The sequence below is a fragment of the Hordeum vulgare genome, chromosome 7H, assembly GCF_904849725.1.
Source record: "Hordeum vulgare subsp. vulgare chromosome 7H, MorexV3_pseudomolecules_assembly, whole genome shotgun sequence".
NCBI classification, from domain to species: domain Eukaryota; kingdom Viridiplantae; phylum Streptophyta; class Magnoliopsida; order Poales; family Poaceae; genus Hordeum; species Hordeum vulgare.
The window spans coordinates 397287014-397299658 of NC_058524.1; the positions used below are offsets into that span (position 1 = coordinate 397287014).

General features: G+C 44.1%; 1 protein-coding gene across 5 annotated transcripts in view; it reads left to right on the forward strand.

Moving 5' to 3' along the window:
• Nucleotides 1–2207: 2207 nt before the first annotated feature.
• The window catches only part of LOC123408861 (tetratricopeptide repeat protein 27 homolog), a 31774-nt gene continuing 21336 nt past the window's right edge, over nucleotides 2208–12645 (forward strand). For 2 of the 5 annotated variants that reach the window (XR_006612796.1, XR_006612797.1), the window contains exons 1-10: nucleotides 2208–2662; nucleotides 4164–4419; nucleotides 5204–5511; nucleotides 6417–6498; nucleotides 6812–7112; nucleotides 9894–9952; nucleotides 10297–10386; nucleotides 11944–12035; nucleotides 12122–12220; nucleotides 12299–12376. Coding sequence is in view for 2 of the 5 variants with exons in the window: in XM_045101899.1 (XP_044957834.1) it covers nucleotides 2259–2662; nucleotides 4164–4419; nucleotides 5204–5511; nucleotides 6417–6498; nucleotides 6812–7112; nucleotides 9894–9952; nucleotides 10297–10386; nucleotides 11944–12035; nucleotides 12122–12220; nucleotides 12299–12376 (1769 nt within the window). In the remaining 3 variants the exon portion in view is untranslated. The remainder of the gene's footprint in view (nucleotides 2663–4163; nucleotides 4420–5203; nucleotides 5512–6416; nucleotides 6499–6811; nucleotides 7113–9893; nucleotides 9953–10296; nucleotides 10387–11943; nucleotides 12036–12121; nucleotides 12221–12298; nucleotides 12377–12645) is intronic. The other 3 variants (XM_045101899.1, XM_045101900.1, XR_006612795.1) reach the window with 2 other exon arrangements.

Below are 12645 nucleotides of genomic sequence, written 5' to 3' on the forward strand. Positions count from 1 at the left end.
ATCCATTCTTGGAACAAAGGAGGAGGTGATGTGCGACCTAGCTGACGGGTGCACATGGACTCTTCAGCTCATGATCCGTGGATGGGGGTGGGGAAGCGGGGATGGTTCCGGAAAGTTGGCCGCGTGATAGTGATACAGCCGGCACGCCATGAGCGCCATGTAGGACGCACAAGCATACTTGGAAGGGAGGGGAAAGAGAAGAGAGGGGCAGAACAAATGATGAAACTGCTACTGAGAGCACATGAGACCAGGTGATTTGCGAGAGGAGAGGGAGATCATGGGTGGGTCGTGGGCGTCACCCCGAGGAGGGGATCGATGGTGAGAGCGGAGATGGAGGCGTGGGATGTCTGTGTGCGCCCTTCACCGTGCGAAGTAAGGGTAGGCGTGAGGGGGAAGCCCTGGTTGAACCATCACGACGACAAATACTTCTTTAATAGTAGAGATATGTCGCTGTGCGCCCTTCTCCGTGCGAAGTAAGGGTAGGCGTGAGGGGGAAACCCTGGTTGAACCATCACGACGACAGATACTCCTTTAATAGTAGAGATATGTCGCCGTGCGCCCTTCTCCGTGCGAAGTAAGGGTAGGCGTGAGAGGGAAGCCCTGGTTGAACCATCACGACGGCAGATACTCCTTTAATAGTAGAGATATGTCGTTGTGCGCCCTTCTCCGTGCGAAGTAAGGGTAGGCGTGAGGGGGAAGCCCTGGTTGAACCATCACGACGGCACATACTCCTTTAATAGTAAAGAAGTAGAGATATGTCGCTGTGCGCCCTTCTCCGTGCGAAGTAAGGGTAGGCGTGAGGGGGAAGCCCTGGTTGAACCATCACGACGGCACATACTCCTTTAATAGTAGAGATCACTAAATAAATTGAACGACGTGTCTACCTCATGTCCTCATCGATACTGTATGTCTCCAGGTTTAGGGTCACGAGACCCAATCCGAGAATAAGGCATCACCAAGAGAAACCAAGGAGAACTCAACATTGAGACAAAAAATTAGGCATGAGGATTTAGGACACGAAGCATGCTTACAACAACCTGTTTATGCAGCATGCAGCGCAGAAGCTTTGCTGGCATGGTGGTCGCATGCAACGGATGGCAACTAAGTCCTCGATGGTTTCTCTTTGGTCAAGCACGATGGAAAAACACCAATCTTTCGTCGACGGCGACACATGCAACTTGAGCCCCTGCCTAGCACCATCAGATACGGGTGTACAAGTGCTGAAGCGGAGACGCTAGGGATCCATTCTTGGAACAAAGGAGGAGGTGATGTGCGACCTAGCTGACGGGTGCACATGGACTCTTCAGCTCATGATCCGTGGATGGGGGTGGGGACGCGGGGATGGTTCCGGAAAGTTGGCCGCGTGATGGTGATACAGCCGGCACGCCATGAGCGCCATGTAGGACGCACAAGCATACTTGGGAGGGAGGGGAAAGAGAAGAGAGGGGCAGAACAAATGATGAAACTGCTACTGAGAGCACATGAGACCAGGTGATTTGCGAGAGGAGAGGGGAGATCGTGGGTGGGTCGTGGGCGTCACCCCGAGGAGGGGATCGGTGGTGAGAGCGGAGATGGAGGCGTGGGATGTCTGTGTGCGCCCTTCACCGTGCGAAGTAAGGGTAGGCGTGAGGGGGAAGCCCTGGTTGAACCATCACGATGACAGATACTCCTTTAATAGTAGAGATATGTCGCTGTGCGCCCTTCTCCCTGCGAAGTAAGGGTAGACGTGAGGGTGAAGCCCTGGTTGAACCATCACGACGACAGATACTCCATTAATAGTAAAGATATGTCGCTGTGCGCCCTTCTCCGTGCGAAGTAAGGGTAGGCGTGAGGGGGAAGCCCTGGTTGAACCATCACGACGGCAGATACTCCTTTAATAGTAGAGATATGTCGCCGTGCGTCCTTCTCCGTGCGAAGTAAGGGTAGGCGTGAGGGGGAAGCCCTGGTTGAACCATCACGACGGCAGATACTCCTTTAATAGTAGAGATATGTCGCCGTGCGCCCTTCTCCGTGCGAAGTAAGGGTAGGCGTGAGGGGGAAGCCCTGGTTGAACCATCACAACGGCAGATACTCCTTTAATAGTAGAGATATGTCGCTGTGCGCCCTTTTCCGTGCGAAGTAAGGTAGGCGTGAGGGGGAAGCTCTGATTGAACCATCACGACGGCACGTACTCCTTTAATTAGAGATATGACATCCTATAAGAAATAAAGTCTTTTACGCGAAAAAAGAAACCTAGCCTCACACCACTCGCCGCCGCCATGGCGGCATGCAGCCCTTCACACACCTTCCTCCGTGAGGCCGAGCTCCGCCTCCTGCGCTGTACCCTCCCCACCGCAGCATCCCGACCACCGCCCCCTTCACCTCCCCCAGTCCATCCGCTCGGCCCCGTCGCCGCCTCCGCCCTCGCCGCTGTCGAGCTCGGGGACTATGCGGCTGCGCTCGCCTGCGCTGTCCCGCACATCCTCCGCGCCTCTGCCTCAACCGAGGCTGACCATGACTCCCCTGCGCAGTTCTACGGCCACCTCGCTGCCGCTGCCGAGGTGTTCGTCCTGTGGGATGTCGGAGGGGGGGCGGCGGACGAGGGGTTCGAGTGCAGGTGCGCGCTTGTTCTCTCGGCAGCGGCGGCGGCGCTGCTCGCATTCACGCAGCAGAACGTGACAGGGTGAGTTGGTGCTCAACTGTTGTGAATCGATAGCATCGGAGTACATCATTTCATTATTACGGGATAACCTGTTCAGCATATGGTTGCATGCCTTGTAAAGTTTTGAATGGATAAATCGATTAGGACATGTACACTGATTGATAAGATAGTCTTTTCATAAATTTTGCATGTAATTTAGAGATGACAAAAAAGAGAGTCTAGAATGGATCACCTCTTAGCTTTATCTTTTATAATTAATTATTCCTAAAACATGGTGAGACATATTGTGCTAAGAGATCACCTCTTGTCTTCTCTTAAATAAGAGAACGCAAAACCTTTTTTTCGAGTTCTCTCTCCTCCACCTCATCATTTATCCTATGTGGCACTCCTAAGATAACACCATTGTACATGCCCTTACTTGGCGCGTGCTAGGCGTCATCTGCCTGTTGCTTGTCAAACAACATCCGTCTCGATAGCCGTCAGATGCTCAGCATCCGCCGTCCGATCTTCTCTTTGTTCGCCAGACAGTCGCTGCATGGTTTGCAGCTTCGGCCTTGCAGCACGGCAACGCCCTCACAGCACCGCCTCACAACACGCCACCGGTCGTTGCAGCATCTGCTTGAAGCATGGCAGCGCCATCGCAGAACCGCCTCGCAGCACGTCGCTGATTCGTCGCAGCACCGCATGACGTCGTCGTCGTCGCAGCATCGCGGGAGCAGATCAAGCCGCCGTCGCAGCACTAGCTCGCAGCATGACGTCATCATCACAACATCGCCAGAGTAGCCCCGGGCCTCCGTCGGAGTAGTTGAGTTGCCGTCGCAGCACTGGTTCGTAGAACGGCGGCGCAGTCGCAGCATCGCCGTCACAGCCCGAGCCGCCTTAGTAGCACTTGTTCCCAGCACGGTGCTGCCGTCGCAGCATCACCTGAGCAGCCAGATCGAGCCGTCGTCGCAGAATGGCATCACCGTCGCAACATCACCGTAGCTGCCAGAGCCACCATCGCAGCATACATCATGTAGTTGAGCCGTCGACGCGGCACTAGTTCGCGGCATGGCGGCGGCGTTGCAGCAGCGACAGGCCAGCCTGAGCCGTCATCACAGGAACATGCGAGCTCGTAAAAACACACTACTCGGACGCCTCACCAGCCTGCAGCATCCCCTCCCCCTTCCTTTGAACATCAGCCTGGTGTTCCTGGCGGAGCTGTCCGGTGGCTGCTTTCGGCGAGATTTGGCGTTGGAGAAGGAAAGAGAAGGAGGATAAGGTAAGAAGGAACGAATGGCTGAGAGAAAGCGGTGGTGGGTGAAGAAGAGAAAGGAGGTGGATGGGTGAGAGATGCTCGTGGGCACGTGGCAAGCGGTGGACGTGGCTGGCGCGTAGGATGTTTACATCCGGTTGATTTAGATCGTTTGGTGTAAAAACTTCATTTAGTGTATTCGTCAAGCCTCCAGACATTTGGAAATTCTCTAGCACTATATGCTAATGCGGCTAATAATTATTTGAGTTTGTTTCCAACTATTTGCAGGCCTCCAGGAAAATATCCACCCCTTCCTTTCTTTATTAGTACATCATTGGATGCCGGGTGGTATAGTGATGCTGGAGGCAAGCAGGATCAATGGGCTTCCTTTGATTCACATGCTCATGGGAAATTCGTTCCTTTCCGGACCTCATCATTGGACGAAAGGTGGTATAGTGATCCTGGAGGCAAATGGGAGGCATGGGCTTCCCATCATTTAGCTTCTTTTGGTTCCCATGTTCATGGGAAATTCTTGCTCTTGCAGGTATATATTTTCAGGTGGCTTGCTCTTTGTAATTTTACTCGATTGGAGTTTCTTTCAGTTTTTATTTCTTTATACTCTCTTGCACCTTTTCTGTGATATGTCTGTAGATAGTTGCTTTATGTTGAAATATCTCATAATTTGGCAATACACTGGGGCTATAGGTATCTTTACGAGCTATAATGTAGATTATTGTTAGCTCATTTGACAGATATAACCATCCCGGATGAAGCTTGACCTGTATGAATTACTCATTTTTGCGCACATAACACGTACGAAACACATAATGACATTGACACATATATGTCTGATGACGCTAGATGGTGAGTAGCTATGGACATGCGAAGAAGTGTTAAGCAGGCTAATGCTCATTTTGATTAACAAAATTGGTGCATGTACTATTACTCTAGTGTTTAGGAATTCAATTTAATTCAGTATTCCCTCCATCCCAAATGCGAGGCATATTTGTTTCGTAAGACAAGGCTATAGCATATTAATGGAGTAACTGTTGGTCAAAGTCTTGTCTTAACAAGTCAGAATACATCTCTTTTTGGGTTGGAGGGGAGTATTGGATGTTAGCAGTGTTGTTGTTCCATCTCTTGGATCGCCTTTTCATTGGAATTGGGGCTTATTAAATGCATAATTTTTGAAAGGTTAGAACTTACAGTTAGTGTTGTATGAGGGTACCTTTGGTCGGGCGTTGTGATTGATTCTTGACATAAATTCAGAAAAATACAGTGTATCTCATTTTTTTAGCAATCTTAGCTTTTATCTTGTTATCGTGCAGTTCATTGTCTTTGCGGAACTTCTGTTGACAAGCATAAAGAGCCTAGACTATGATTTTTGGAGTGTATCATGGTGGCTGTGCAGATTGTCCATGTCCCAGCAGAATATTTTAGATGAGCTATCATCCTCTTTGTTTGATCAAGTACAGGTGTACAAAAATAAAATGTTGGCCCACTTTGGTGAACTTGAAATGGTTTCTAGCTACTGGGGTTCTTTCTTAGGTGATGGAGAAGGCTCTTCCTTAGTCTCAGCTGCTCTTTTAGAAGCTGGACTTGCAGAGTATAAGTATGGTCGAGTTGATGCTTCAAGGTAAGAAATCATATTACAAGTTTCGTAGAGGATATGTGTGCCTTTTGTGTTCTCACGAGAATCTATGCCTAAGGCGATTATTCAGGATCACTAGTGGTAAACTGAATAACAGTAAGAATGCATCAAGACATTTTTATGTATAGATGTCAAACAGTGATGCCCAATTGTTGCTATCCAATATATCACTAGTTAATTTCTCTTAGGTTAATCTAAAATGAAGTAGATAGTTAGTGTACGAATAGAAATAACCTATATAGTAGATACTCTCTCCGTTCCATAATATAAGCTCATTTTTGACACTATCATAGTGTCAAAAATACAAGATCGTGTGAAAAATGATCTTGTATTTTTGACACTATGATAGTGTCAAAAATGATCTTATATTATGGGACGGAGGGAGTAGTTGATAAGAAGTCAAATGTCTTGTTTGTCAGACACTCAAAATACTATTTCTTACTACATGGGATGTTCAGAGTTAGTGTACAATTAGAAATAACTTGCATAGTGGATAGTTGATAAGAAGTCAAATATCTTGTACGTCAGACACTCAAAATTCTATTTCTCACTACATGGGATGTTCAGAGGCTACTGTGAAGTTAAAATGCTGGGCATAACATGTCTAGACTGACTTAAAGCACGAGCCTATAACTGTAAAAAGTTTATTACACATCCAGGGACATGTTTTTGGAAACAAATATTCTCTATAGAAGTATCTTCCATGAATGTTTGATAGCTTATCTGTATTGTACTTTTAGATGCATACATAACTGATTTACTATCATAGGGTACCGAAACTTTGCTGATTTATTCAACCCGTATGCTGAATGGCAGGGGGAACAGAAAATCTGTAGCTGATCTGTGCATAATACTGTCTTAAAAGAATTATGGCTTTTCTATTTGTATAGGTTGCATCTGGATAGTGCTCAAGAGGTATGTGGGATTCATCTTTCCCTCACAGGGATTCTTGGTTTTCGAACAATACACCAGGTATATTGTGGTTGACCTCGTGGCACTTCCTGTTTCTATTTTAGCTTCTGGAGCTTGATGATAGAGGACCATTTCATTTTGCAAAAAATGCTTTTCAAATGAATGTATTGATTGACTTCCTTCTTGCCACCTGATTCGCTCTTAGTCAGACTCTTTTGAGGACCTTGTTAGAAAATGAGAAAACAATGATGTATACATCACATATATACTTAAATGCTACTGTATTTCATTTCTATCATTCATGTTGCTGTTTCATAACATATATGGAATAATTATCCTTAATCTTTTTGAAATGATCAATTCTTTGGTATAGGTGGATGCGAAGTCCCAAATGGTACTGATTACAAAGACCACTAAACCAGCAGCTGATGAGGGGCAAACAACAGAACAAAGAGGAGCTCCGGATGATGTTGTGGCTTTGAGAAAGATGAGGAGCTCTGTTCCTGGTGAAAGTGATGAATTTTGTGATATACTAAGAACGCCTTTGCTTGCAGAAAATGTGAATGACTCGAATAGTGGAAGCACACATATATCATTAACTCTGGTCCAGCAGGCTGCTGTACTTGCACAATGTTTACATGTGAGTCGGAGGAGTCGGGGTGATGAAATGTTAGGTACGCTCGTGTTTTCATTTCTTCTGGACAGTACAAGATACATCTGGTCCGTTTTAAATATTAAACATACGATCGGTACCATTTTTCTTTTCTCGGTTCACAAATAGGGTGTTCTACTACCGAGTCACAAAAAATGTCCTGTTTTGCAATAATGATTTCAAAAACTGTTAGATGTGTTAAGCTTCATGCACTAGCCAACACAACCAAAAGTCCGAACTGATGGAAGGGCTAATGCAATCCACATATATTGTAACACCCCCTCTCACGTGTGATGGAGAAGACAAGTCAACACGTGCAACCGGAAGAAAGGCGACGGCGCGCGAAACTCACGTATGACTCAAGAGGCCTCTACGTGGACACAAAGGGGGGCTACCAGCAATTTTTAATAAAGTGCGAAAGCCAGGACTTGAACTCAAGACCTTAGCTCCGATACCATGTTAAGCTTCATGCACTAGCCAACACAACCAAAAGTCCGAACTAATGGAAAGGGCTAATGCAATCCACATATACTGTAACAAGATGTTAAAGCATGATATGATTGAAGAAGTTCTAGCTGTTGATTATCTTGCAGTCTCTTTTAGCTGTTCCTTAATTGTGGTTTGCCTTTGCTCTTTTGTCTGGTTATTGTTGAACCTTCTATTTTTCATACTATATTTTATATTATATATATATATGAAGCCTAAGCTTAGAATAGCTTATTCCCCTAGTAAAAGTGTAAAACAGTACAAAATATAGTAAAATAGTGTACCAAATGTAGTAATTCCGGAACAATGCAGTAAATAGTGACTTGGGTAGTAAACAATGTATTCCAAAATCTCTGCAATTTAGTTTGGACTGTTTTACTAGGGGGTATAGCTATTCTAAACCTACCGTGTATATATAGGATCTAGCCAGTACCGGGTGAAGTTACATCCATGTGTTCAAACCTTTTTTCTACTACCGGCTGAAGTTACACCCACGTACATGTGTTCCATACAGTTTAGGTAGTATCTAACATACTGCAGAGTATGCATCTATACTATGAAGCTCATAAGGCTACTTAGGTAGTATACATACTACATTGTTTGGTGGTTTGTGCAAGGTTCATAGGTTTTAGCGAATTTTTAGAATTCATATTTATACATAAAAAGGGGTATGGTAAAATAATTGTACATACTACTTAAAGGGTGAAGGTGCTAAAATTCTTGAGTGTAAAAGCATAATGTAGAACATTAGAGGTTATTTTTGTCGTCGTCTGTTCAGAATATACTTGCATCATTTCCAAATGACATTTAGTTTGTTTTGCATACTTGAAGGTATTGGAAAAACAAAATGGGAAGAAACAACCTTTTATTATCAAAGCATTTGTTTCATAGTTTGTCATAGTATTCTCTGTTACTCTGTAATTTTTGTTAGGAAGTATTAGTATTGGTCTAGGAGTCCTTATCAGTCTATATTTACTTTCCTTACACCTCAATTCTTGTGTAATATATATATGCCCCTTGGGCCTTGAATAGAGATAAGTTGCTTTCTTGACATGGTATTAGAGCTTAGTTACTTTTTTTGGCGCCGCAACTCGTGCCGATCCAATTTTCGCGCCGCCACCCACCACCTCTTGTCCGGACGCTGCTTCCCCTCACGATGTCGTCATCTTCATCTGTCCAACTCACGCTGCCTTCCCTCCCTCTTCACGCGCCAGATCAGGAGATTGGGCCGGCCATGTGAACGCTGCCTCTGGATCGGTGTGCTGCGGATCCCATCACCCTGCAGATCGCCACCGTCCTGGTCAAAGTCGCCCTGCCGATTTCCATGCAGGTCTCCCTCGCCCGCCCGTGCAACTCTCCTACGCCGGCATGTGCTCCAGCTGGGTGCTCTCCAAGTCTGTCGTCTGGAAGATCGTCCCTTTTAGGAAGACCGCCGCCGCCGCATGATGATTGCTGTCCCGATTCATTAGCGGCTGCTCTGCACCTCAGGACGGCTCCACTCCACCTGGTCTGGTCCTGCCATCCGCATGTGCTTCTCATGGTTGGCTGCAGCTTTGTTCTCGCACGTCCGCATGTGTGTTGCTGCGTTGAGGCTGCTGTGCTAGCTACTGCTTTGCTGTTGCGTTCGCTCATGCATGCTAGCTGCTGCCTTTCCGTCACGTACGTGGCCGGCAGCGGGCTAGCTTCTGCTTCGTTCCCGCATACACAATGAATTTTCCATCGTTGTGTCGTGTATGCTTCCTAGCTTTTAGCTAACTTGTTTTCCGCCGCGTCCATCAAATCCATTGATATTTTGTGTTTCTCACGTCATGCAAGTCCACCATACCATTGTCCGTCGGCCTTTCTCCGGTTCCGATCCTTTCTATACAACTTTTGGGGCCTACTTGCTCTTGTTGTTTTCTATAGGATTTTCTGGACTCTTTCTGCATTGTCTATGTGCGCCCGTCGTGCCTTAACTATCGAGCTTCTTTCGCCGTCAGTTGTCGTAGACTATGATTTTCTATGCAATGCTTTATTCTCTTGATGTGCCATCTTCTTTTGACAACACATCTTCTTTTGATACTTATCATGTATCTTCAAGTGATGTGGTGTCTTCCTCTGATGTGCCATCTCTTCGTTATCCCCTTCGTTATCCCATCTAGCATGTATGCACATTTCTAACTTCAATCTATTTTTATGTTAATTTGACCTGTTCTCAATACTCTATATACCCCAATATTTATATCTTCATATAATATTTTTTTCATCTATGTGTTCGCTTAAAATTGAGCATGCTTAACTGATTCTTTTTGGTTTCATGCATTTTATTTCTACGTAGGATGGGAGATGGCACCATACATAGAGTCAATTGATTCTCAACATGATTCGTGCTATGCGGTAGGTTTGAATCTTATCTTAATTAATTTCTGGAAACATGTGCACACAAATAGGTAAAAGATTGTTCCCCAATTTGGGGATTGCTCTGTATACAACTTTGTTTTTATTTCTTACTCCCTCCCCAAAATAGAAGAGCCTTTTTTACGATGTTCAGTGGACGTCATCTACCACTAACGCATATATGAATGATACTATTGTATTTGTCTTGCAAAATACTTCAATGTCATATCTTTACACTAATTTTGTAGACATAGTGTAAGTAAATCGTAGCCAAAGTTGCTTCAGTATTTAACTGTAGTTACTTCAGGTCTGCTCTGTCTCATTCAGGTCTCTGTCTCATTCAGATCAGGAGCTTGTGTGATTTTCTGCGTATTAGGTGGGAGTCCACCCGCAGTCGGACAAAACAGCGTGCGCTGTTAATGATGGAGAATTTGGTAAGTGCAAATTCCTCAATGTTTCAGATATACTACATTCATCTTGGTAGGTCTAATTTTTTCTTAGCTCTTCATGAATTTTGCTTTTTTGTTATTAGACTGTCTTCAGTTCCTTCGTTACTCTGTATCACCGTTGATACTTATTCTCTTAAATGACAGTTAAGATTTGATTTAGCAGTTTAGGTTGGTTGCGTAGGTTTTACTTAATTTCCATGTTTTATTTATTTATTCAATAATAGCTACCACCCAGTGTAACTTGAGACGACAAATAGCATCAGGCAGACGGGTGCCGGCTCTCAGGCGGCTGTGTTGCATCCATGGGGTAAGAGTGCATGAATTCATGCTTTGGGATGTAAGCGTGTTTGCCGAACCTTACTAACTAATCTCCTGGTCTTGTCTTGGTATGATGCTTGCCCTTGGTAGATCATCACACGCCTTTGGACCTCTAACACGAGCTTTGCTAACACTTGGGTATTTACGGTGTTATTTGTAACAGGCAGTGTGAGTGTGGACGAGAGTAGTCTATTAGCTTAGCTATATCCTGGGGACTTGGTTGACTGAATTCTTGTTTCCCTTCTAGGCATTTATTCTCCTTCTCACATCTTCCGGTTCTTAATCCTCTGATCGTTCTCCCAACCCCTGATTCCCCAGCCCAAGCAGTGTTGTCCCACCAGTACAAACAAAAGTAAAGCTTGAAGTGAACACTGCCTTGCAAATACGAGTTAGGGAAAATGGCTCCCAGGATGAGCAGTAAATTCGTACGACATACACAAACTTGTCAATTAATTCCCAATTATTTGTACTCATAAATGTTCATGCCTTGTGCTCATAAATTTCCATGAACCAAGGACACATTTGTGCCTTAGACAGAAATAAATCAAATTGAATGCTATAGACTTGACATTCACAATTTTTTTAAAGCGCCAACAAGACTTGACGTCTGCATGTCTTTAAGTTTCTCATATTCTTTTGACATTTGATACACCTTTGAATTTCCGTGAAAATACTACCTACTTGGTTCACACTACTTTAGGCAGTATTTTCTTTGATCAGATATATATATCTTATATAGACAAACCCACTATCAAGCATTAATTGATATTTTTCTGCCTCTACAATGCGCCACATGATCAATTTTTTTTGTAGCTGTTGGATTTGCTATCTTGTTCTAGCAACAACTGTTTGATCTGGACATGGAGTGTCACTCCACCATGCAACATGCAATGCACATTCTAAGTGGGTTTTAAATCCCATTTCATTTAATTGGAGCATATTTTACATTAAAAATTACATTTTATATTAAGAATTTTCTTTTGTGCAGAAAGTTCTCACATGTGCAAAATTTACAACTAATCAAAAATTCCGCAGTAATGTGTGCGTTTTCATTTCGTTATTGTCAAGATAATATGCTAATGACAGCCATGTAGTGCATGCATTAATTAGGACCAGATTCATCAGCGAGTGCTGGATCTTATTCCAAAGGGCAAGTATTTGTCTGTGTGCTAATAAGTTCAATACAAATGCTGCTGCTAACGTGCAATTTGATGCTTTCCTTAGATTGAAGAAACAAACAAAGAATTTCCAGTGGCTTCAGAAAGAGCCAGATTGGTTTTTGGAGTCCACACGCCGACTCTTCCTGCATTAAGGAAGTATGTATTGACATGCCCAAGCATTCATACATTTTGCAGCAACACCAGTCATTAAATGCGACTTACTTTTCTTCTTGTGAACTCAGAGAATATGGTGAACTGTTGATAAGTTGTGGTTTACTTGGAGAAGCCCTGAATGTTTTCAAAGATCTCGAATTGTGGGATAATCTTATCTATTGCTATCGGTATGCATTTCCATGTGCAAAGTAACTCACGTCCTTTCAGCTGACCGCCCTGTAATAACCAGGCTTATTATTTGGCAGATTATCGGGTAAAGTTGCTGATGCAGTTAGTCTAATAAATACACGGCTCTCCATTACACCGAATGACCCAAAATTATGGTAAGTAGATCTTTGAGATTATTGTTTGGTGGGATATTTTCATTTTTAAGAAGTGTTGCAAATAACATTTGGCATCTCTTTCAGAGTTTGCTATGCTTAAATCAGATTATGCAATATTACTTATTTTGGGCTTCCCTATACAAAAGAGAACAAAAATCATATTATTACTAGGAGTTTTTACTAAGTGTTGCAGATAAGATTTGGCATTTCTGTCATAGTTTGTAGGATAATAGGAATATACATCTAGTATGCTTCTTGACCTCCAAGTC